The sequence below is a fragment of the Aquila chrysaetos genome, chromosome 19 (genome assembly GCF_900496995.4).
Source record: "Aquila chrysaetos chrysaetos chromosome 19, bAquChr1.4, whole genome shotgun sequence".
In the NCBI taxonomy this organism is placed as follows: Eukaryota; Metazoa; Chordata; class Aves; order Accipitriformes; family Accipitridae; genus Aquila; species Aquila chrysaetos.
Window position 1 is genome coordinate 27,165,798 of NC_044022.1, and position 23,898 is coordinate 27,189,695.

The 23,898-nt window shown below is 58.2% G+C and overlaps 2 protein-coding genes across 5 annotated transcripts; one reads left to right on the top strand and one right to left on the bottom strand.

The window, feature by feature from the left end:
- Positions 1–198: 198 nt before the first annotated feature.
- On the bottom strand, positions 199–4,898 carry LOC115353225 (short transient receptor potential channel 2). 3 transcript variants are annotated; one of them, XM_030042288.2, is made up of 10 exons: positions 4,858–4,898; positions 4,109–4,215; positions 3,634–3,772; positions 3,390–3,545; positions 2,905–3,068; positions 2,623–2,699; positions 2,258–2,460; positions 1,679–1,763; positions 1,303–1,442; positions 203–772 (listed from the first exon to the last, which is right to left on the bottom strand). In XM_030042288.2, the coding sequence occupies exons 2-10, from the start codon at positions 4,151–4,153 to the stop codon at positions 543–545; spliced, it is 1,239 nt and encodes a 412-aa protein (XP_029898148.1). In that variant the 5' UTR covers positions 4,154–4,215; positions 4,858–4,898; the 3' UTR covers positions 203–542. The 3 variants fall into 3 exon arrangements, with proteins under 3 accessions (XP_029898147.2, XP_029898148.1, XP_029898149.1); XM_030042289.2 differs by having other exon boundaries at positions 4,766–4,861; XM_030042287.2 differs by lacking the exon at positions 4,858–4,898 and having other exon boundaries at positions 199–772; positions 2,905–3,065.
- A 486-nt stretch (positions 4,899–5,384) lies between these two features.
- RNF121 (ring finger protein 121) lies at positions 5,385–23,354 on the top strand. 2 transcript variants are annotated; one of them, XM_030042291.2, is made up of 9 exons: positions 5,385–5,487; positions 12,195–12,232; positions 13,281–13,422; positions 14,461–14,615; positions 15,128–15,235; positions 16,013–16,133; positions 18,774–18,907; positions 20,869–20,967; positions 21,743–21,830. In XM_030042291.2, the coding sequence occupies exons 1-9, from the start codon at positions 5,431–5,433 to the stop codon at positions 21,828–21,830; spliced, it is 942 nt and encodes a 313-aa protein (XP_029898151.1). In that variant the 5' UTR covers positions 5,385–5,430. The 2 variants fall into 2 exon arrangements, with proteins under 2 accessions (XP_029898151.1, XP_029898150.1); XM_030042290.2 differs by having other exon boundaries at positions 5,386–5,487; positions 20,869–20,970; positions 21,757–23,354.
- The last annotated feature ends 544 nt before the right edge of the window (positions 23,355–23,898 follow it).

The window sequence follows — 23,898 nt, forward strand, 5'->3', positions numbered from 1 at the left end:
GTCCCGAAGGGAGGAAAAGCGTGACCACCTCCTCCTCCTTGCTGTCCCCACTGCTGCGCAGGGTGCCCCAAGGCAGGACCCTCATCTGGGGAGCTCACTGTGACACCAGGCAGCTGCAAGGGAGTTTTTCTCTCTCTTTCCTCTTTCTCTCCTTTAATTTATCCTTCTCCAGCAGCAACTGCCATCATTACAGCATTTCTCCACCCATGCCCCCCACCCCAAGCCCCGGCACCATCCCCACGCTCCCCCAGGCCTGGCTGTGGGGATAGAAGTGGCCTCTCCATCCCCACACCAGCCTTGCCACAAATTTACCAGTGCCGCTACGCCTCTACCACAGCATGGCCAGCACTCCTGCGCAGGCTCATTCCCTGCCCAAATCCTGCCCATGCGCCTTGCTGTGGTACAACCAGGTCCAGCAGCTCGCTCGACGGGGCAGGGAGGGCTCTGGTCTGGCGTCTCCAACAGCCGCAGCAAAGCGGCTTCAGTCCGAGTGCTGCGACGGGGGGTTTGTCCTTCCCCCGCCCTCCGCTGTCCTCGCAGCCCTACCTCACGCGGTAGGACGAGGACGGGGTCCCCGGCGTCCCTGCCTGCTCCCCGCAAGTGCTGGCGTGCCACTCCACCTCCGCCACGCTGAAGGGCAGCTCGCAGATGGGGCAGGACACCCAGGCATCGGGGGACGTCTCTGCCAGCGGGGAGGAAGGCCAGGCTGTGTCGGGGTCTTCCTCCCCGCAGCGGGAGGCGTGTAGGGGGAGTAGATCCAGGCTGAAGCGGCCTGCGGAAAGGGGAGATGACACGGTTGTTCCAGGCTCTCTGGTGTTGGGGTGAGCATGGGGTTTCAGCTCAACACCCTCCCTGAAGATTCCTGTGGCATCCTGGCACCCCGTGACACGCTGTGACGTCCATCCTCTGCCCGTCACAGGGCTGGTGCCGCGGCACCCTGCACGAGTGGGAGTGAAGTGTCCCAGCCACGGAGCCGCTGCCGCTTCTCCCCAAAAAGCTGAGGTTCAACACACAGGCAGGGACAGCGGAGCCAGCGGCAGCCACTGCTGTCCCCGTCTGCCGCTGTCCCCTCGTCCCTCACAGCCCTTCAAACCCAACCGCCTCCGGTTTGAGCCCACCGGCTGAAGGGAGGGAGGGCTGCTGAGCTAAGGGGTCTCAGCCGACGGGTGGGTGGATGGACGGACAGACGCACTGTGCTCTGCCCCAGAAGTGTGTCCCACTCCCCACTCAGGTTGGCCGTGCAGACTCTGTGTTTACAGGGAGGCCGCTTCAGGCCAGAGGAGACCCCCGCCAAGTACCCACCTGAGCAAATGGGGCAGACGCCCCTCTCCCCGTGATTGCTGTCCCCTCCACTGTCACCCCTCCTGGCCCGTCTGTCTCGGTGGCTGCGGGCTCTGGCTCTTCCTCCTGACCTGGACTGCCTCAAGGCGGCTGGCAGAGACCTGCAGAGGCGTTGCAAGAGGAGTTATAAGCTTAGGGCTTGCTCCACTGCGTCCTGCACACCCAAAGTTGCCAAAGACCAGCCCCAGACAGGGACCAGATCCCGGCAACACACCAAAAGGGAGAGGGGAGCTGTGCCCGGGCTGCCCCATGGGCGCAGGCAAGGAGCCAGCTGGGACTCAGAGCAGAGGAATCATTGGGGTGAGAGCAGGAGAAACACGGTGACCCGAGGGATTACCTGCCCACAGGGCTGGGAGCTCTTTGCCTGCTCTCCGGCTGCCTGCGAGCTCTTGTGGGGGCTGCGGGGACATCCTGCGCAGACCCTGGGGAACAATGGACAAGCAGTAACCCTACCCTCCGGCCAGCAGCGCCAGATCTCCTGGTGGAAGGGGGCGGGTGAGAACTGAACCAGCGAGGTTCACAGGTGGGAAAACATCTGCGTGACATGAAATAATGATCGCATCCTCCAGCTGCCCCACTGCGGACAGTAAATGGATCACAGGAGATTTCTGGGTGAGCCGTGGGATTTACTATCATGCTTCTTTCACACCAGCAAGGAGGGTGACTTGCCCAGAGGAAGGCCACCCTGGCCAGGACATGGCCTGCTGCCAGCGGGGCAGGGGAAACAGGATCCCTCCGGGCATGGGGAGCACCCCGGCAGCTGTGGATTCACCCCAGCCTGCCCCAGGTGGGATCCCTCCAGCCATAGGCAGAGCCCTCAGCAGGACAAGATCCCTTTAGGGGGCATGTATCAACTACATAAAGGCTCTCTGCACCACAATATGCCCTACGCCGGCTGCGGGCAGCTCTGGCTCACCTGGCACCACAGGGCCTCCCGGGTCCTCAGTCGGCAGCTCTGGGTCACCCCCCGGGACGCCCGTGCTGGCTCTGGGCCTCAATGCCCGGCTCCGCACTGCCGACAGCACCATCTGGGCCGGGCGGCTGAGGCGGGCTGGGCTCCAGGCGGTTGGTTCCAGCTGCTGCAGGCGGCTCTTCAGCTGCTCCTCCTCCCTCGAGCTCCTGGAGACAGAGAGACCGTCAGCCCCACAGGGAGGTGCGAGCAGGCAGGCTGGCGGGAGCCGGGGCTCCAGGCGTCCAGGGGCTTGGAGGCAACACCTTGAGGTGGCTCCAGGCCTGGCTACGCAGGGAGAGGATGGAGATGGACCAGACCAGGCTACTTACGAGCGCGGTTCTGGAAAGAAAGTCCGGCAAAAGGCAGGGCTCGAGTGCCAGGGGCTGTCCGCAGGCTCGGCATCCTCCTGCGGGATGAGGGAATGCCTTGGGGAATGGAGCCAGCACTCCGTGCCCCCCACCCCGGCCACAGCCCCCGGTTCAGCCAGGCGAGCACCCTCACGCACTCTCCACAGGGTACAGAGTGGCAGCAGCAGAAGAGAAGCCCCATCACTACTACCTCCTGGCGGATTCCCACGGTGAGGAGCACGCAGAGGTGTAAGAGGCACCTACCAGGCCTTGCTGCGAGGGTGGGGGCGGCTGGGGGTGCTCGGGGTCCAGCGGCGTGCGCACGCGGATGAAGGACAGCCCGAACTGACTGTGCTTGCTGAAGGGCTGGCTGCAGGTGAGCCGCAGGCGGTCCCACTTCTGCCCCACCGCCAGTGCCAGGAAGTCTGCTGCAAGGGGGCAGCAGTTGGGGTGGAGGGGGCACACCGGCGACTGCCGTCCCGGCACCGTGCCCACCTCTGCTCGTCACCCTGTGCCACTGTTCTCCCTCCAGGACCAGGACACAGTGACAACTGGGGGATTACGGGCACGGGAGAGGCCAGGGCAGGGGAGCAGTGCTAGTACAATCCTCTACAGCAAACAGGACGGCTGTGACCCCTGGTCTCCAGCACTACTTGTCATTCCCTGGTCTCCCCGTCCCCTTCAACCCCCCCCCCCAGCCTCTCTGCTCTGCCTTGGGCCTCTTTCCCTTCGTATCAGGTGATCTTTACCTTCTTTAAACATCCGGACCCCGCAGCGGTTCTGATCCAGCTTCGAGTCAGCTGGCGTCATCAGCGCGACGCTGGGCACCAAGGTGAGGTAGGGCTGGTCGAGCGGCCACGAGGAACGTCCCACCTCGATCTGGAGAAAGGCGCAGCCGCAGTTGCCTGTGTTAAGGCACAAGGGATGTGAGGTTCAGGTCTGCCGACCCCGTCCAGGGCACAGCCCTGCCTGAGCTGGTGGGGGGGCACGTACCGACGTCCACGTAGCCAATGGGACTGGCTCTCTCCAGCTGCAGCTCCACTCTCAGCTGCCTGCTGCGGTCCTGGGGGCAGCCGAGCCAGGGACGAAGGCCGTCCTCACGCAGCAAGTTCTCCACCGGATACTTGGGATCCTGCACAAGACAGCAGAGATGCCGCGTCACACGCCAGCTCCCTCCCCAGCTGCCTTCCCCTTCACCTCCCATCTTGGTCCAGGCGCAGGGGAGAAGCGGGGGAGACTCTGGCAACCCAGAAACAGCACTCTGCTTTTTGAGAGGGGAAGAATCGCGCGTAATTCATGCCCTTCAGCACTAATTAGTGCCCTTCAGGCGGTGCCTAACAAGGACAGCTGTGGAGCTGCACCCCCCCATACCCCATACTGAGCCCCCCCCCTCCTTCAGCAGCTCAGAGGGAAACCTGACCTTTACAAACCTCCCACCCAGCCTCCCTTGAGGAAACACCCCGGAGACCTGCGAGGAGAAGGACACGATGTAGCTGATTTTAACCGGAGCCATCCGGGATCCCCCGCAGACAACCCTCTGCACGGACTGAGCTTCCTTTCGGATCCCTCCAGCACCTGGTGGGGAGAGAGGGCAGGTCTGCAACGGGATCCAGCATCTCCCGGCAGGGAAGGGCCAGCGCTCCGGCTCCGGCCAAGCCTCTGCCCCCTCCCACCTGCCATGGCACAGCTCACCCCACTTTCAAACTGTGCAAAGTGGGGGGCACTGGAGCAGCCACTCCATTAGTCCCCATTGAGTCCAACCTCACCCCCCCAGCCCTGTAGCCTCATCCCACAACCCCTCAGCAGTCCCACTCACTCACCCCAGAGCCCCCCAGCCCCATCCCACCGCCCCAGTGCCCCCCCAGCCCTTCCCCACAACTCCCCTCAGCCCCTCCCGTTCCACCCCACGGTGCTCCCAGACCCACACACAACCCCCCCAGACCCGTTCTGCCATCCCAATAGCCCCCAGTCCTGCCCCACAGCCCCCCACAGCCCCATTCACCCCCCCAGTCCTGCCCCACAGCCCCCCACAGCCCCATTCACCCCCCCCAGTCCTGCCCCATAGCCCCCCCCAGCCCATTGACCCCCCCCGGTCCTGCCCCACAGCCCCCCCAGCCCCATTCACCCCTCAGCCCCGATCCCGAAGCCGCCGCCTGAATCTCCCGCCCAATCCGCGTGACCCCTGACCTCCGACCCCTGACCCCGCGGCCCTCTCACCGCCGCTCCCCGCCGGCCCGACGCTCCCTCCTCGCTTCAGCCCCCCCACCCCGCTCCCGACCCCCGACCCCCGGTCCCGGTCCCGGTCCCGGTCCCAGGCCCGGGGGCTCCGCCGCGGTGCCTGACGGGATACGTAGTCCTCCGGCAGCGCCGCGTCACCGCCCCGCGCAAAGGGAGCTAAGGGACCGTCTGCCATGTGCGCTCCCTCCGAAACTGCGTGAGAGGCAAACGGAAGGGGCGGGGCGGAGCAGGAGGGGAAGCGGCGTCCCGCCGGCGTTGGCACCGGCGGCTCGGCGGGGCGAGGCGGCCAGTGTAACCGGGCCCGCCGGCGGGGATCCTCCGTCCCGCTACGGGACTGGAAATGGCAGATGATCCCTAGCCGTGACAGCTCGCCCCTTCCTCCGGCCTGAAGCGGCGCTTCTGGCGGCTGTCCCACCCCTCCTCTCTTCTGACTGGTCGCTCCGGCAGCACCTCGCCAAGCGATTGGCCGAAGGTACGGTGGCCTGGCCGGTGATTGGCGGACGGCGGCGGAAGGAGCTGGCCGCTGGGGACGGGGGGGGGGGGGGAAGCAAGATGGCGGCGGTGCTGGAAGTGGAGGTTGGAGGCCCCGTCGAGCGGGATGTGGAGGAGGTAGCGGGCGGCTGGGGGCTCCGAGGGTCGGTGCAGGCTGGGGACCCCGGGGAGGGGAAGGGAAGGGAAGGGGGGTCTGGAGGGGAGGGGGGTGCCGGAGGGAGGGTTGGGGGCTCTGGCGCGGGGGCTGGGGGGGGGCTCGGGGTCGGGGGGAGGTGGAGGTGGGGGGGGGGTAAGGGTGTGCACCGAGGGGCTCTGAGGCTACTGGGGGTCCCTGGGGCAGGGAAGAGGGGATTCTGGGTCACTGGGAGCTTGCAGGGCTTTGGGGCAGGTGGGTCCGGGGTCTGCTAGGGCTGGGGGGGCTCCGGGGGCCCCTGGGGCAGGGGGACATTGGGGGTCCCTGGGGCAGGGGGACGCTGGGAGCTCCTGGGGGGTCCCTGGAGCAGGGGGACGTCGGGGGGGCTGTGGGTTAGGGGGCCTTTGGGCTCTGGGTGGTGAGCTGCAGTGTGTCTGCAGGGCTTTGGGGGGCTCTGGGGTCCCCATGGGTGTCGGAGGCACCGGGGAAGGGTGAGAGCAGTGAGAATGGGCTACTGGGGTGGGGGGCCTGAGGCAGGGGTAGGGGCTGGGTGTGGATGGAGGAATTGGCTGGAGGTGGCCAGAGGAGGCTGTGGGGAGCAGGGGAGAGGAAGGCAGTGTTGGAGGGGGGCTCAGGAACAGCCTTTGAGTTGCGTGAGGAAAGGGCGGTTGGGGACATGGCAGGTATTTGCACACCAAGGCACTCGAGGACAAACCCCACGGAAGGACTTTGCATCCCTGAAGTAGCCAAAGCGCCTGTTTCCAGATAGGGTCCCCAAAGCTGATGTGGGTGAAGAGGCGCCCTGGAAACACCAGTTGGGCCCTTCAGCACCTCTGCTCTTAATTCATTCCCTGACTGTAAAACTCGTTACTGGAAAAGGCACGCAGGACCAGGGTGGGATTTGCATTTCAGAGAATACGGGAGCACGTGGGGCTCCTCCAGGTGCCCTCGGCCGCCGGTGGCACGGGTAATGTTCGGCCTGTCACCTTGGTGCTGCGCCATGCAAACTTCCACACCGAGATAATTAGTAGCCCTTGTTGCTCTTGGGAAATAGAGGGCTTTAATCGAAGTTTCCGTGCTGGCGTTCAGGTGTTCCTGGAGGTGAAAAATTGCAGAGATGAAAAATTGCAAAGCTGGAGGAAAAAAAAAAAAATCCACTCGGAAAGCTGGAATTGGGAGCAGGGGCTTGCCTGCTTCTGCGCAGCTGGAATGCGGCGTGTGTATCTGCTGCCGTACCGCAGCGCTGTAACGGCACTGCTGTCCCGGGCTTTGCCGCAGCTCTTTGCCATCACCTGTGCTTCGTGCTCAAGAGCTTTCCTTCTGCTTGTAGAGCGGTTCTGTGTGTGTGCAGCCGGCAGTGCTGCCTGTGCCCTGGGAGCAGTGGCACGGGGCAGACAAGATGGTCAGCTGGTGCAGTCAGGGTGGGTTTCGATGCTTTTCCTCAAGAATTGGTAGTTTGGCTTAAAAATTCTCAGGTGCTGAAGGTTGTATTTGGGAAATTTACTGGCAGGGTCAAGTTGTGGAGCTTCCCTCGTGTACGGCTGAGCTGTGCGAGCGAGGTGAAGCCGTCTGCCTGAAGCCCGGGAAGCGCTTGTGCATCCTCCCTGCACCGTGTGTTGCTGCTGAGGAGCGGGTACGGTGGGGTGACAGGAGGATTCAACCTCAAATCCAGTGACTGAACATCTTAAAGCACAAATCAGTTGCTCTTCAGTTGCTGCTTGTTATATTTAAAGATACTGGCTGGTGGCTTTTTATGCCAGAGAGGTGTTTTTCCAGCCAGGCTTTGAAATACACCAAGGTGTAGCTGTGCACGCTGGAACAAGCCTCTCCGAGCCTGGCTCTGAACAAGCGAGCCTGGCATCCTCCTGTGAATCTCTTCCATCGTGATAAGTGACACTTAAGGCAAGCTAGTAAGCAAACAGTAAACTGTTGCACTTGTGAGCTCCTTAGTTTAGTGCCAGCAGCAGATGGGAAACCTCTTCCCTTTATAAATGTGGAAGATCTGAAGTCTCTGACCCTCAAAAGTGAAATTCCTGTTTTTCAGTCCGGCAGGAAACCGCTTTTGGGGCTGGCTGAGGGGGACAGAGAGGGCATCGCGAGGAGGCAGCTGATAAGGAGGGGTACCAGGGCTGTGCTTATCCCTGTGCTGTGATTCCACAAAATCCATGTCTCTCGGGACAAAATCTGTATGCTTGTGTTGTCCTGAGATCTTGGCAGCTCTTTGGGCTGAGCATGTCACTGACGAACCATTAACGGTGGGGCCAGTGCACGGTGCAGATCTGAAAGCAGTTTAACGTTTCACTTGGTGCACCCATGTGGGATAAATGCTGAGTGTCATGTGGCTTTGGCTCTGCCTGTTTGCAACTCAGGCTGTTGTCAAAGGTTTCATTTACAATTATCAAAGCGTTTGATCAGTCAGGGCCTTTCTACTCCCTGCTGGTTGTTACCACGCTCTTTTATGAGCAGAAGAAATGAGGAATTGAGATTCCAAAATTTCCTGAGACTTTCACTAAAGAGCCTGTCTCTTCAAAATCTGCCTTGGGTGAATGGCCAGACTCTCAGAGATTTATCTTCCAGTTATTTCAGGTTGTTCCTAGTGGGTGATGTGAAACAAATACTGAGGTTGGGAAAGGTGAGATCAGGTCCCCGGTGTCCCACATCCTCAGCTCTTCTGCCTCTGCCCAGGGCTGTGCGTAGCAGATGCTGGACGCTGTTGGTTTTGATGGCCAAAATACTGCGGAGCTGCACAACATGAGCTGTAGGCTGGTCTGTAGCTTGGAACTGAAATCAGCAGCTGCTTATTCTCCATCCTCTAGATGTTCTCCTTACCTCCTTCCCAGAATTAGAGCATAAGGAGATTACAACTGGCTTGCAGCAGGGTGGTTGGTACGCGTGCCTGGAGATCCTCCTGTCTCCCTGCTTCTGGACTGCAAGAAACAGGCAGTTACGGGTTTAATATTACAGGTAGCAGCAGTCTTTGCATTTTCCTAGAGGGAGGTAATTCTCCTGACCATCCTGGTGATGGGGATCACAGCTTTGTGGTGGCTTTGGGGCATTAGTCCCTGCTGAAAACTGGGGAGCGGCATGAGTTTCTTCCAAAGACCATGATACTGTGTCTGAGGAGAGAATTAGACTTTAGTCATAGATACCCAGTATGTCCCTGTCGTCACCCAGAGGGGCCTGGGGTTTTTGAGTGGTTCATGAGTTATGGAGGAGACAGAGGGCAGAATATATAATTTTTAATTCCTTATTTAAAAAAAAAAAAAAAAAAGTTGTTCTAAGAGCTCTAGTTGGTTGCACACAGCGAGTCCTGTGCAGGTATCACCAGCTGGAGGAGACTGCAGTGGGAGTGGGATGGTGCTCAAGGCTTGGTAGAGCATATCTTCAGATAATTCTGTCATCCTCATGGTTCTTGTCTAACCCCTCGCCTCTCTGGGCTGGTAAAGGGAGATTTAAGAGCAGAGGCTCTTCAGCCTAGCTGATGGGGTTAGAAAGGGACTCAAACCCGGGGTGTCAAATTGAGACAAACCCAAACTAGAAATAGAGCAAACGCTTAACAGAGAGAGCAGGTGCTTCCTGGCACCGTGCCTCGCCTTTGGGTTCACCATTGCTGTTCATTTTTAGAACCAAGACTGGATTTCTTTGGTAAGAGAGCATGCAGATCAAGAAGGGGTTAACTGGAAGGTCCAGTTTGGGGTGGCTGCTCTGCCAAGTCATGTCTGACAGTCATCACATCGATCTGTCTCTGCCTGAACGTCCTGTCTGTCACGTCCTAGCTCCCCTTAATAAAGTTATTTCAGGAGCTTTAAGCTCTGGGGAATCTGTTGAAGCTCACTCCCTGTAATTGAGGGAAAATTGTGTCCAATGCTGTGGATTCTTGCACTTGCGAGGACAGCTTATGTGGCAGTTGCAGTTGGCTTTGGAGGACAGCTAGGTAGGAAGCCCTCTTCTCTGTGAAATGCCAGCAGGATTTCCGTAGGGTTTGGGGCTGAGAAGGCTTTAGCTCATTTGTTTGAAGAGTTTGTAGATTTGGGGAAGGTGCTGAAGGAAAGAGGCTGAGAATTGTTCCCTACATGTGGGACAGACCAGCGTGGATGGGGTGGCTGCTGGCGCAGTGCAGAGGAGTGACCAGAAGCCACTGTAAGGGGAAAAAAATAATTGATGTGTTTTGAAGGTGCTGGACTGTCTGTGCCTGTAAAATGTCCTCATCCAGTGAGGACTGGGGTAGAGCCTGGGGGCAGCAGCGATCTCCTAGGGGGTGGCAGCGGGAGCCCCCAGGGACTTCCCAGGGCTTGCGGGGGGACTGACCTACGCTGGAGCTGAGCTGGGCCAACGAGCACGTAGGGTTTCTCAGCTTCTCCTGCTTGCAGTGACTTGAGAAGATTTTTAAAATTTGTTTTTTTACTGTTTATCAGAGCAGTTGTTCTAACTATGAATTGAGTAGCTGACTTTTTTAAGGGAAAGCAGCGACTGAACTGATTAATCTGGATGTGGCTGCTTTAGGAACCGAAGAGCTTGGGGAATTTGGGCGATACAAGCGCGCTTCTCGGAGCCGGTGTCAGATCGTCACCACCTACACGCAGTTTCCTACGCAAGCCAGTGAGCTCAAACAGGGATTTTCATAGCTCTATATTTTGTATCTATCTAAGTACTGAAGTGCTTCTCGAAGGCCTTGGGGACCAAATCTCCCACAGGTGTTGCTCTGGGGTGAAGCACAGCAGATGTGTAACAGCACACAGAGAGATTGCTGCCATGCATATGTTTCCCTGCCTCCTCACCCCAGGGTATAATTAGGCGTCACAGAGGAAGCAAGGCGGCTGTGCGTGTCCTCGGCCGAGCCCGGGTGCGATCGGAGGTGCTGGCTGCGAGACACTTATTTGGGGAACAGTCCCGAGGGATCTGCCGTGCGTCGCTGGCAGCGGTGGCACAGCACCCTGCACATGGGCAGGCGAGGCTGGCTGCCGCGCTGTCCCTGGCAGAGCCCTGGGGTAAAGGTTGAAGCCGAGCCAACAGCTCCGTACCTGGTCATTGGAGGCCGGAGTGAGGTGGAGCCCGTTCCTGCGTACACAAATCCAGGCTGTGCAGGAAAGTGCGATAACAAAGTCCTTGCTGTGACTTGTTTTCGATCACTCTTCTTATGGCTCCACGCCTGCTTGCTGGTAAACATCGAGCATGGGTCATTCAGGGCTGGCCAGCCGTGTGCTCGGCTGTGGCTGTGCCGGGGGGGAGAGCTGGCAGCCAGGGCAAGTGCCGTCCCCATCCCCTCGGCCATGCTGGAGCGTCTCCAGCCAGATGGTGTTTTGAAAACCTTGCGTTTATACGCCTAACCCCAGGTGAGCCACTGTAGGTTTTATTTGTGTTTGTGCCTCACCAAGAAAAGGCGAGATGAAGTCAGAGCTGTGGGATTTCGTTTGCTGCATCCCCAGCACTGTGTGTCGGGGTTTGTGCTGGCGCTGGGATGAGTGCTGCCTGGCCAGTGAGCCTGTGCAGGGACATGACCGGTGCTGGAGGCCTCTTCAGCTCTTATGTAAAGATACAAAGCTCCAAGAGAAAGCTGAAATGCAATGTCAAAGGTCCCCCCACTCCTCCCCAGTCCAAATGCCTCATGGTGAGAGTATTCACACCAAATCTCACTGGGGGAAATAGGGGATTCTGTGAGGCTTGGCCTCTGGGTGAGGTTTGGGTGCTGCTTGCTTGCAAGCTGAGAAGGTTAGCACAGAGTCGCAGTTCTGCGGAGGGGGGCTTTTAAATCACTTAGTATGTTCCTTCTGTCCCCTAAACCTGTCAGATGGAGGATGTCCTTAACACCCTGTGTCCAGCCTGGCAGTTTCAGCTTGCGTTAAGCACAGATTATGCCAGCCCATCATCTCTCATCACTAATAACAACAACTCCTGTCACTCTCGGTTGCTCGTGTTGGGCAAAAACTTTGCTGCCCGTAACGCTTGGGAGAAACTTCCAGCTGTGTCAGCAAAGCAAGTCCTAAATATTCTGTGATTCTTTCTGAAAATTGTTTTGGCAGTGGTTTGTTGCTCGTGTGCAGACGCCATCCCCTGTCCTGCAGACTGGTGGTGTTTTGGACTCCCTTCTCTGTTCTGTTTCTGATGTGCACTGGGATCGCCCCTCTGTGCCCAGAGACACCTGGCTGGGTTGTGAACTTGGGACTTAAACCAATTCCTCTGGTACACGTAGCATGGGACGGTGGGCAGAGCCTTGGCTGCACTAAAATACGTGAGGAAAAGGGGAAAGGTACTTGCAGGTGATGGAGGAGCAGGGGGACTCTGCAGCTCTCCCCATGCAGTCTGGAGGGTCAAAAGACAGCTTTGGGCTGTGGTGTCACGATTGGCATGTTGAGGATTTGTTGTTTAAAGCTTCTGAATCCAGGGCTTCCCTTCTTAAAGTTAGCAAAGAGCAATCCCGGGGGTCTCACAGGGTGGCTTTGCAGCTGACTCTGCCGCTGCTGTCGGCACTGATCGGGTCTCACCAGGAGATAAAGGAGCCAGGTGCTATGTCAGGGTTACTCATGGTGAACAGGCAGTGTAGACACACAGCACAACCTTGCTCGTGTGGGTCATAAACCAGCACCTGTGCTGTTTGAGGAGGTGAAGTAAATAAGTTATCCTTTCTAGGCTGGTACCGCTGCTCCCGAACTACAGTGGCTGATTTCTTTGTTTGTTTTTTTTTTCTCCCTAGGTCGATCTTTCGCACTTGTCCCCAGAGGAGAGATGGAGGTGAGTCTGTGTTGGGAGGTGAACTGATGCTTACAGCTTGAGCGAGCTCCTCCTCCTGACTGGAGCTACCAGCAGCACAGCCTGTATTCATGGCAGGAGAGGACAGGGTCAGCCTTCCCCGCGCAGCGTTATTTGTTAGGGGGAAGTATGAACTGTCTTAAAAGGCAATACAAATATTTTTTCTTTTAAACTGCTTACTAGATATTCCTCCTTTTCCCTTAGTCAAACCAATTTCAGCTAGACACTTGTTGAAAAGCACAGTAAGACTGGTCTTCTCTCAGTATTAATTTATAGAGGATGACTTAAGATCAGAGAATTTGGCATATTTGTTGGGTTTGGATGTTTTTTCCCTTAACTTGAACTGTCTTGGCAGCTTAAGACTGAGATGTAAGGATGTTACAGGTCTTAATTCTGCCTTGGTTTTTGGTCAAACAGCACAAGCTGCAAAGAAACCCCAGGTGTCTGTAGATCATCAGTCTGGAAATCACTTGTTCCAGGATGCAAATGGGGTTGCCCAGGGCAGAGAGAAGCGATTTGTTGGGGTTTGTGGGTTTTGCCGGCTGTAGACCATGCCCATCCTGCCCATCAAGCCTTTCCCTTGCTGGGCGAGAGGGGGCATGGTGCTGGTGGCTCTGCAACTGGGCTGAGGATTTGGTATTGAGAGTTACTGCACGCTCGTGGTGTCAAACAGCCTCTCGGCTGATGCTGTTGCACCGGTGAGCTGCTGGGTGAGTTACGTGAAACGTGCACTCCACGTTCGTTAGTTCAGCTACGTCAGCGTGAGTTATCTCTGCCTCATTCACGCCAGGATGGGCTGGATAGCAGTCTTGGCTTTCACAGTTTAAAAATGAGCTAGTCTTAGAGAAGGCTTTTGTCCTTTCTCCTCTGGATTGCAACGTAGCACCCATCTCCACAACATTCCTTCGTGGTGTCTCTCAGTCTGGTCTTCCTGCCTCCCCCGTGCCGAGGTGTTTGTCAGCCCCGCTGTGCTGTTAGCATGCGGTCTGTGCCCGCATGCTCCTCAGCCGCCTTTTCCCTGTTGTTGCAGGGTGGAGCATGCACGGATGCATGCCAAGCACCGTGGTCACGAGGCTATGCATGCCGAAATGGTCCTCATCCTTATCGCCACGCTAGTGGTGGCACAGCTCCTGTTGGTTCAGTGGAAACAGAGGCACCCTCGCTCCTACAACGTAAGTGTCTCCCACACAGCTGTTTTGTCTTGAGGCTGGATGCGAGTGCTGAGCGATGCCATCCTTTAGCTGCTGAGAAGTATGTTCCTGTTTTTCTCCTCTTGTCTGGTGTTGAGATACCCTTGTCTTCCCAGCAGCCTTTGGGGATTCTAGCTAGGGATGAGAATGGATGTTCCTGGAGGCCTCAAGTTTCTGTTATAAGTGATGCCAATAACTCGGTTTTACATAGTGCTTTGACACCAGGTGATGGGACAAGCAGAGCTCAGGTATTGGCCTGAGGGTAACGCAAAGGGAAGCTGCGTTTTGTGAGCACTTCCTCAGAAGTGTTGGGGACTTCTTGCTGCCAGGACCCTGGGTTTGACGGTTCCTGCAGCACCACTGGGCTCTGCTGAGCAGACCTGCCACTTGCTGATGCCACTGGCTTGTCAGGGACTGTTATTTCACCTGAACCAACCTCACCCTGACTTCCTTATCGTAATTAATGTTTCCAGGCAATACCTGTAATCCTCTATGAACTTTAAACCAAACCTGTTTGCCTCTTCCCCTCCAGCAGCACCACAGAAGCTCAGCTGCATGGCCATAGATCCCTTTTGGGAATAGGCTGTAGGGCAGAGACAAGTCTGAAACCTTCCGCTGTGCCTGTCTCCTTGTTTAATACTTGCCTGAGGTGTCTGTGGTTGCAGTGTTCGGGACCCTGGAGAGGTGAAGGTTTATATAGCCACCTTACGACAACTACTTAGGTGGATCATCTCCTGTACCTTCCTCTGGAGATGTTTCCTGTGTGTTTTCCCTCCAGCTCTACGCTCCAGGTAGTCCTTTGCTACCAAAGATTGCCTGACTGCTGCATCCGACTCCCTCAGTTAGGCTCTGAGCGTGTTCTCTGGGTGCTGGGTGCCACAGACCGAACCTCCCGCGTTTCCTGGTGCTGTTCAGGGCCCTTTGATGCAGGCGGGAGAACGGCTGCCAGGACTGGCAGGGTGTTTCCGATGTTAGATGAGCAGAGAGCCAGCTCAAAATGCCTTTCCTCTGTTCCTGCAGATGGTGACCCTCTTCCAGATGTGGGTAGTGCCTCTGTATTTCACGATCAAGCTGTACTGGTGGCGGTTCCTGGTAATCTGGGTGCTCTTCTCAGCAGTCACAGCTTTTGTCACCTTCAGGGCAACTCGAAAACCTCTGGTACAGACAACGCCCAGGTTAGTACATGTTCCTGGGAAAACTCCTCAGCCCCAGGGTAACCATTACAAGCAGCTCTTTCCAGTTTTGCTGCCACATCATTGTCTTAAACTTTGCACCCCGGGGGTGTGCAAACCCCTGCCCGTGCTGCCCGTGTGGGTCAGTGTGAAGCACTAACAGGCTGCTGGCAGCCAGCCCGATGCACCTGGTACCCCAGTGGGTGGTGGTAAGGCAGATAACCGTGTGGGCTGGCAGCCTCACTGAGGGCATTCCCGGTGTGAAGCACACTTGCTTACAGCCTTTGGAGATCCCGAGGATTCTAGTTTGGAAGTCAAGACTGTGAGCGGCCCATGGCAGCGGCGGATCTGTAGCTTGAATTAGAAATTTAAAGCTCTGTTGCCCATGTGTATGGGGAGGTGAAGTGTCTGCAAACAACACCATCCAGGTTTAAAAAGTAAAACTCTTTAGGTGCTTGGTGCAGTTTCTTTCAGGAAAAATGAGGTAGTTAAATTCTTGTTTTAATTCTTTACAGGCTGGTTTATAAATGGTTTCTACTAATATACAAGATCAGCTATGCCACTGGAATCGTAGGGTACATGGCTGTGATGTTTACACTTTTTGGTCTTAACTTATTATTCAGGTGAGTGAATCTTTTGGGTCCTACTCCTGGGGCGGGGGATGTAACTCTGGAAAAATAGTTGTCTTAGCAATCTGATTAATGGGGCCAAAGAGACTCTTGGGGTGTCTTCTCCCTGCTGGGAGGTTCACGGGTGAGATGCTGGTACCTGAACTGGTCAAGGTCACTGGAGAGCCCTGCTTCCAGTTCAGCTGTGTCAGCAGCTCCTCCAGCTCTGCGCATGTCCAGCCTGGAGGCAGCAGTGGGATTTTCTTTGCTACCCTGATAAAGAGGTACCTGCAACAAGCAGCCAGCCCAGGTGTGGTAGCAGAGGACCTTAGCCTAAGCCAGCTTCATGTTTAGAGACATTGATTCCTTCTCTGGAATATGAGCAGACCTGGCAACTGCCTGCAGAAACATGAAAGTGTTAACTGGGGGCTTACTGGGTGCTGATCTGGTGCACGAAATAGCTGGAGATCACTGCAGTGGCTCATTCCAGAGGCTGGTGAGGGCGATGGGCACCAGGTATTAGAAAGCTGGGGTGTCACACCCACATCTCCATTCAAATGCTGCTTGTTGACAACCAAGGTGAAGTGTCCCAGAAGCAGGGACCGGGGTTGTGCTGGGCAGGTGCCTAGAAGACCTCTGTGGGTGATACTTCCCAGTGATGTGTGTCCACTGCCTTGGTGGACCACTTTTGCAATGGAGTTAGTGCTGTGGGCTGTGTCGGAATGCTGGCTTTTGCACCCCTGCAGCCCCCCAAAAAAAGCTCTTGATGTCATTTGGGCTCTTCTGTTGTAGAATCAAACCAGAAGACGCGATGGACTTTGGCATTTCCCTCCTCTTCTACGGTCTTTACTACGGGGTGTTGGAGCGGGACTTTGCCGAGATGTGTGCAGATTACATGGCTTCGACCATCGGGGTGAGTTAATGCTGTGCCGTCCCCCAGGCAAGAGTCCTCCCCGTTATGGGGGGGGCCTGAAATGGTCAGTTGCACCAGTAGCTTTTTGCCTCCCTTAAATGGGAAAGTGCATCAAGCTCCCCCCTTGAGGAAGGGCTCCCTGAGGCTGCTGCCATTCTTGCTGTGCTCTCTCTGGGCCCACTACCACGGGGGGTATCTGGGCTGGAAGGTTTCTGATGTAACAGAGTGGCTCCAAGATCCTTCCTTAAGAGCAAAGCCTCTGTGGGTGTCTCCTCATCCTCAGAAGCACAAGAAATGAGGGAGTGGAAGGATCTGTACAGCCCCTCTAAACTCCTGACAAATATTTCTCTACCTGGGCCTTTAAAATCTCCAGTGCCAAAGAGCACTCCTGTTTCTGGGACCACACTGCGGGTACATTAACTCATGACCTGCAGCCATCAGGGAAGGATTCACACCATGGGCTTCCTTCTGCTGCTGGTACCCACTGCAGCCTGTGCTGTCCCTGGGGACAGAGGGCGTGTTCCTGCATGCCTGCAGTGGTGGCCTAAAATCTGTAGCTCACTCACCTGTTACCAAAAAAAACGACTCCACCAAAAAATGCATGACCTAAGACACTGGTGGAGTAGGTCATGTTGCTTCTTTGCAGCAGCTCTTTAGGGTCTTGGACTTTGTGTTTCCTCTTCCTCCTCTCTAAGCTTTCTGCTGCTGGTTCTTTGAGGTTCTGCCTGGCAGGACTGGGGAGCCCCAGCCCCTCACCAGCTGCCTTCCACTTGCACTGGGACACCTTGACAGAGCTCGGGTCTCCCCTCATGTAGGTGGTGGGTGCCCAGGACAGGCCTGCAGCAGCCCAGGTGCTCCCTGAGGGTCTGGCCTGGCTGCAGGGCTGCCGGGAGGATGCTGGCACTGCAGCCCAAGGGCTCCACGGGATGCTCGGAGCGAAGCTGTGCCAGGTCTCTGCCAGAGGCATGTTTTGCCAATGATACTAAACTAGGAGGAGCTGTGGGCTCCTTCAAGGGTAGAGAGGCCTTACAGAGAGATCTGGATAGACTAGAGAGCTGGGCAATCACTGACTGTATGACATTTTACAAGAGCAAGTCCCAGATTCACCACCTGGGATGGGGTAATCCTGGTAATACGTACAAACTGGAGGATGAGAGGCTGGAGAGCAGTCCTGCGGAAAGAGATCTGGGGTTTTGGGTTGACGGCAAATTGAACATGAGTCAACAGTGTGACCTGGCAGCCCAAAGGGCCAACTGTGTCCTGGGGTGCATCAAGTACAGCATCTCTAGCTGGTCGAAGGAGGTGATTGTCCCACTCTGCACTGCCCTGGTGCAGCCCCACCTCAAGTACTGTGTGCAGTTTTGGGTGCCTCAATATAAGAAGGACATCAAACTATCAGAGTGTGTCCAGAGGAGGGCGACCAAGATGGTGAAAGGCCTCGAGGGCAAGGTGTATGAGGGGCAGCTGAGGTCACTTGGTTTGTTCAGCTTGGAGAAGAGAAGGCTGAGGGGTGACCTCATCACTGAGGGGTGACCTCATCACAGTCTACACCTTCCTCAAGGGGGGCAGTGGAGGGGGAGGTGCTGATCTCCTCCCTCATGACCAGTGATAGGATGCAAGGAAATGGAATGAAGCTGTGTCAGGGGAAATTCAGATTGGACATTAGGAAAAGGTTCTTCACTGAGAGGGCGATCAGTCCCTGCAACAGGTTACTCAGGGAAGTGGTCACGGCACCAAGCAGTCCCTGGAACAGGTTACTCAGGGAAGTGGTTACGGCACCAAGCAGTCCCTGGAACAGGTTACTCAGGGAAGTGGTCACGGCACCAAGCCTGTCAGAGTTCAAGGAGTGTCTGGACGACGCTCTTAGCCATACAGTTTAGTGTTAGGTAGTCCTGCAAGGAGCAGGGAGTTGGACTCAGTGATCCTTATGGGTCCCTTCCAACTTGAGATTTTCTATGACTCTGTGTCTCCCAGCCTGGCCCTGGGAGCCGGGACGCAGCATGAGTGACCTGGGGCTTGCAGCCATCCCAGGAGCTTGTGGATCCAGAGCTGCGCACAGGGAGACCCGGTTGGGTGCCCGCACCCTCCTGCGTGCTGTGTCAGGCTGATGCTGAGCCAACAGGCTTGGAAATGGTGGGGGGTGGCTGCCCTGACCTTCGCTCCTTGGCCGTCCGAGCTTCGGGGTCCTGCAGAGCTGGAGGCTCGGGCTGTATTCAATGGCTCGGGCCATATTTGACTGCCAGCCCAAGGTTGTCATCTTGGGTCAAAGCTGTGACCTCCAGCTTGTCCTGCTGTCACATCCAGCCTCTGCCCTCACGGCCCGGCGTGGGTGCACCAGCCCTGGCAGGCAGCTGACAACTCACACGGCCGTCGGGGAGCGAAGCGGGGTGGTCCCTGGCATGGGGAGGGGGCTTGTGGGGCTGGGGTGTGATGGGCCGCCATGTCACTGAGCAGCTCCCTGTCCTGTTGTAGTTGTTTCCTGCAGCTGGACCTGTAACAAGGTTTTTAAGGCCAAAAGGCCGAGGCTGGACTCCTCGGGTGCTGACCCCAGCCCTCCTTAAAGCTTAGCCGTGCCGACGCGGGTGTGGGATGCGTGCCCTCCCGCTGTCACCGCTCTCCCTCTGCTCTGCCCTCGCTCAGTTCTACAGCGCCTCGGGGATGCCCACCAAGCACCTCTCCGACAGCGTCTGCGCCGTCTGTGGTCAGCAGATCTTCGTGGATGTCAACGAGGAAGGGATCATCGAGAACACCTACCGCCTCTCCTGCAACCACGTGTATCCTTCTCCTCAGGAGCCAGCCCCTCGCCTTGCCGGCTCCCCACCGGGGCTGGCAGCAGAGAGCTCCTGCCCCCGGCTTCCGCAACCTGGGGTGAAGAAACGCCTGTCTTGGGACGCGGGGCCATTCTGCTGATTTTGCACATGATCCGTGCCTCTGTCATAGCAGACTTGGCATGGAAAGTGGCGAAGTCCTGTGTGTCCCTGAAATCGCTTCCTCGACACCTCTGTGTGTGTTACAGGTAGTTGTTTCCTCTTCTTTCCCCTCCCCAGCTCCCCCGGCTCTGGCAGTGCTGCCATGGAGCTGCACCTTGCTTTCCAGCTGCCTTTGCCAAATCTGCTGGAACCTGTCCGCCCGGCGCTTGCCGCTGTGCCAGCTCCAGCGGTGTGAGGTAAGGGCGTGAAGTATCCCCGATCCAGCCGAGCTGGGCTGCCTGCATCACTCTGGCCCCTTGTCGGAGAGCCAGTGCTGTGGGTCCTGGCTGAGAGCCTCTGAAGGGAAGAGTCAGGGGGGAAAACACTGCCTGCCCTGCGCGGCATCCCTCAGAAAACAGCCCCCCTGCTCTAGTGCTGCCAGTCACTGCCTGCCCTGTTGCTCCAGCCGCAACGTGGCAGCTTCCTTCTTCCGCAAAACTCCTACGGTGACTCCGGCTGTGCTTGGGGTTTCCAGCACCCTGGAATCACTCAGCCCTCCCCGTCAGCTGATTGAGGTGCAGTCAGTTTTGAAACTGGAAGTCCTGGTCGTTGCTCAGCCCCAGCTGGGGACGGATCTGGGGTTTTTCCAGTGGTGACTCAGCGGTGGAGATGGGATGTCCTCTGGCACCACTTGCGTTTCTGGCTGTGAGGTGGTTTCCAAGCTGGGCCTGAGGAAAGGTCACGCCGGCAAAACTTGCTGCCTAAATTTAACCGCTATAAACTGTTTGGCAAGGTTTACACTGGTGTGGCCCTGGCAACCAACCCCGCATGGGGCCTGGGCCTGCGCGTCACTCACCCTGCAGCAGCTCGGGGGGGTCTGTGGCTGTCGGAGGAGTCGGTGCTCGTGGTGGTCCCCAGGGGCGAGGGCTGGCTGGCAGCCCTGGATCATTGGCACCGTGGCAGCCCTCTGCTCCAGTGCGGAGGAGGGAGCGGCTCTTGCTGCTGCTCTCTGGCATTAACCCTTGGTTTGAGAAGCAGAGGCATTACCTGGGGGAGTTTCTGTTTGCTCAGTGACACCCTCCTGCGTGGCAGAGTCCCCCGTCACGGCAAGCAGCCTTGCCTCACCCCAGGGTTGTGCTGCAGGGCCCCGGCTGCCGCTACCTCATGTTTCCCCGTGACATCTCCAGGTTGTGCTCAGGTTGGGTGAATCCTCATTACCCGTCTGCTGTGATGGAGCATAGCTGACACCTGGAAGTCAGACCCTGGGAGAAATTCCCTAAATACGTTGTTAATCCTCAAGAAGCCTTTGCAGGAGCTTTGTGTAACGCACGCAGTCAAGTTTGCAGAGCTCTCCTGGGCTGTACGAACCTTCCTGGTGCTCAAAGCCCCGGCATTTCACAGCCAGACACATCCCTACCAGTCCTCTGCTGCCGGCTCTCATCCTTGTATCGAGGAGCTTCCCTGCAGCCTCTGCCCTGGCCGCCCATGTCGGTCTAACCCAGTCCCAGTGTGAGCGTGTGCTGGGCTACGCGTGCGCCGGGCACCGTCGGTGAAGGATTTGTGTCTCATCAGTGCCTGATGCGTTGATCATAGCCCCGACCCACTGCCCTGTGAGCCCTTTCCTCTGTGCCTGGAAGGTGCTGCGCCTTCTAGGAAAGGGCTGCAGTTGTGTGACGCAGCCACCCTTGCATAGCATGGATGTTTCCCATCATCTGCACAGTGGCGTGGAGCTGACTTTTTTTTAAGCTTGATGGTTTCCTCCATGCTCGGTCATGTCCCCCCCTCCTCCAGCCTGAGGCAGTTCCCCTTAACGTGCCACTCTCCAGGTTTCACGAGTTCTGCATCCGTGGCTGGTGCATCGTCGGGAAGAAGCAGACGTGTCCATACTGCAAAGAGAAGGTGGATCTCAAGAGGATGTTCAGTAACCCGTATCCTTTCTCCTCGTGGGAGCCAGCGCCTTGTGAAGGGGAGCAGTGGGTAGAGCGCATGAGGGGCTCGGGGCTGTGTCCAGGAGCTGCTGGCTGCTCATTTGGGCTTGCCTGGCACCCCAAGCAGGTTGCTGCCAGCCCACAGTGGTGGCAGAGACCCCGCAAAATCTGTCCCTGAGCTGGGCACATCACCTGGCACAGAGCAGCAGGCACATCGGGGGAGCTGGGAGGCTGCGGGTGCCACCGAGGCTCTCAGGTGAGAGATGAAAATGTTCATGAAGCCCTTCATGGCTGACCCCCACAGTCCCTGCCCGCTGGTGGGAGTGCTCAGCCGCTCCTGTGCTGTGCCCCCCCTCGTCCCCCTCTCCGCACCGCTGCAGGGGATGACTTGAGCCCCAGGTTTTGCTTTTCTATCTCTGGATGTTCCCATAAGGAGCACAAGTCCCCGCAGAGTCAGCTGCTGGGTTTGCTGCCTGCGCAGCACGTGGGTGCCCCGGCTCAAAGGCAGGTCCTGTCCATCCCACGGGAAGAGGAGATGGTGAAGCCGGGTCCCCCCTCATCCCACGGGACGCCTGGCTGCACCCCAGACCCTCCTTGTCGAGGCACGGCCAAGGTGACCCTGGCCAGAGCCATCCCTCCCCTGGCACCCACTGCTGCAGAGGGTCGGGGCTGCGTCCCCCGGTCCCTGCGTGGCAGGTTTGGGTGTCTCTTCATGGCAGGTTTGGGTGTCTCTTCGGTGGGCTGCGCTCCTCTCTCCCCGTGGCTCTTTAACTCCTTCCTGCCCAGCTGGGAGAGGCCTCACGTCATGTACGGGCAGCTGCTGGACTGGCTGCGCTACCTGGTGGCCTGGCAGCCGGTGATCATCGGACTGGTCCAAGGCATCAACTACATCCTGGGGCTGGAGTAAGGGCAGGCGGTGGGGAGCCATGGAGCCACGAGAGGACGCGTGCCCAGGGCAGGGGACAGCAGCCGGCCGGGGACGCTGGCCTTTCCTCCGTCACCTCTCAGGAGCTCGGCCGTCCCCGAGGACCGCGGCGTCGGGGGCTGAGGGAGGACTCTGCCCTGGGGCCCCTCCCGCTAGGGCTGGGGGAGTCTGTTTTTTTAAAAGCAATTATTTTAATGAGCATATTTAAAACTTTCTATTGCAGACGAAAAGAGACGCTTGTCCCGTTTCCCTCCCCCAGCCCCTCTCCGGCCCTTTGCACGGTGCCGGCTTGCCGAGCTTTTGGCTGGGGGCTTGTTCTCCATCTCCCTCTCCTGCCACTCTGCTGGGGTAGGTGACGGGGAGAGGGCCGAGGCTTTGCCGGCTCCGACGCCGGCTCCCCGGAGCAGCCCTGCCAGCAGCGAGGATGGGACACGGGGAAGCGGGGTCAGGGTTGGGCCCCTCTGCTGCGTGGGGCTGTGAGGGAGAGGCTGCCCGGTGCGGCTGGAGCCCAGGACCCTGGAAGAGGGGACAGAGGGACGCTCGGCTGCCCCGGCACCGAGTGCCGCGGGCCGGACTCTTGGCTGCCAGGTCTCCCTTCGTGGTGCCGTGGGCGCGCGGGGAAGGAACAGAGCCGCTCTCCTGCGCTGTGACGGTGCGCTTTGCCCATGCCCTGCCTCGGGTAACCCTTTTGTACGCTCACGTCTTTTCTATGTCCCTCCCCGGGGGCTGGCGGCAGTGCCCGGCTGCTGTGGCTTGGGGGCCAGCCAGGTGCACGGAGCGGTGCCGTGCCATTTCTCTCCCTGGTTCCCCTTTCTGTGACAGTGATGGTACGCTGAGAGTGGCCTGAGAGCGGGTTGCCCTTGCCCCAGGGCTCAGGGGATGCCTCACTGGGGTTTGGTTTTTTTGACACTGTAATAAAAGGGATGGAGCAAAGGGCATGGGCTGGGCTGGGCTGGTGCCGGCGTTTTCCTGCCCTTGCATTGCTCCGCTCCTCGCCGTGCCGGTGCACGTGCCATCTTGCGCAAGGGTCTGCAAGCTCATTTTTTGGAATGGGTGGGTATGGCCCGTGACAGCAGAGTGCCGGGGCAAGGTCCCTGACCCCGGGCCAGCCAGCACGCGGGGCGGGGGGGAAGCCAGGGTGTTTTGGGGCTTGGCAGAGAGTTGGCTCTCCCAGCAGTGCGGGGGCTCGAGCTGTGTCCCCTGAGGGGGCTGGGGTCTGGCGGGGAGACACGAGGCAACATCACCCCCGCTCTTGGTGCGAGGGGCTGCACCACGTCGCGCAGGAGATTTGGGAAGTGGCCGCAGCGGTGGCTGGGCTGCGGGTGTAGCATGGGCTGCGTCACCCGGGTGAGACGCGGCGTGGCTGCACCACGTGCCCTGCCGAGTCCTTTTTGGTTTTCTTTCGGGTGAAACCACGTTGCAATGTTGTGCCAAACACAAATAGAGTCCTGGAAATGGAGATGTGGTCCAGGGTTTTTCTTGATCGTCTTCCCTGCCCCGGGGTGAGGCCATGGTTCGTCCTGCCTTCGTGCTGTCGCGGGGGGGGGGGGGGGGGGGGGGGCTGGATGCCACGAGGTGCTGGGGATGAAGCACTCTTTCCATGGCCCATGGCCCCTGCCCACGTATTTCACCTCGTGGTACCCTGAGCTCAGCTGTGTTGGGCTTTTGTGGGGAGCGGAGACGTGGTGGAGGAGCGGAGGGTGCTGGGCCATCCTCCCACCGTAGCGGCCTCCGGCCCCTCGCTGCCCACGGGACCCCTGGGCCAGCGCTTGTCGCAGCCCCAGCCACGGTGCCCACGGCCGCTGTCCTCATCCTGGCCGGAGGAAGGGGACGTGTTGCACTTGGCAGGCTCGGAGAGGTCTCCGAGATAACCCCTCTCCCAGTCGCGGACCTGCCCTTCTGGGAACTGCCGGTAACGATTGCCGGGAAACTCACCGGGGTTTTAGGGGCTTTTTTCCATGCGGTGCGTTGGTGCTGTGCCTACGCCGCAGGAGCTGCCAGGG

What these genes read in the sequence shown, in the direction of transcription:
- RNF121 (XM_030042290.2), top strand. Translation starts at nt 5,431, where the DNA reads ATGGCGGCGGTGCTGGAAGTGGAGGTTGGAGGCCCCGTCGAGCGGGAT. An exon ending in CTGGTACAGACAACGCCCAG is followed by an intron (nt 14,616 to 15,127) that starts GTTAGTACATGT and finishes AATTCTTTACAG; the next exon opens with GCTGGTTTATAAATGGTTTC. An exon ending in AAGAGGATGTTCAGTAACCC is followed by an intron (nt 20,971 to 21,756) that starts GTATCCTTTCTC and finishes CTTCCTGCCCAG; the next exon opens with CTGGGAGAGGCCTCACGTCA.
- LOC115353225 (XM_030042288.2), bottom strand. Translation starts at nt 4,153, where the DNA reads ATGGCTCCGGTTAAAATCAGCTACATCGTGTCCTTCTCCTCGCAG. An exon ending in CATTGGCTACGTGGACGTCG is followed by an intron (nt 3,546 to 3,633) that starts GTACGTGCCCCC and finishes GCCTTAACACAG; the next exon opens with GCAACTGCGGCTGCGCCTTT. An exon ending in GGGAGGCCCTGTGGTGCCAG is followed by an intron (nt 1,764 to 2,257) that starts GTGAGCCAGAGC and finishes ATTGTTCCCCAG; the next exon opens with GGTCTGCGCAGGATGTCCCC.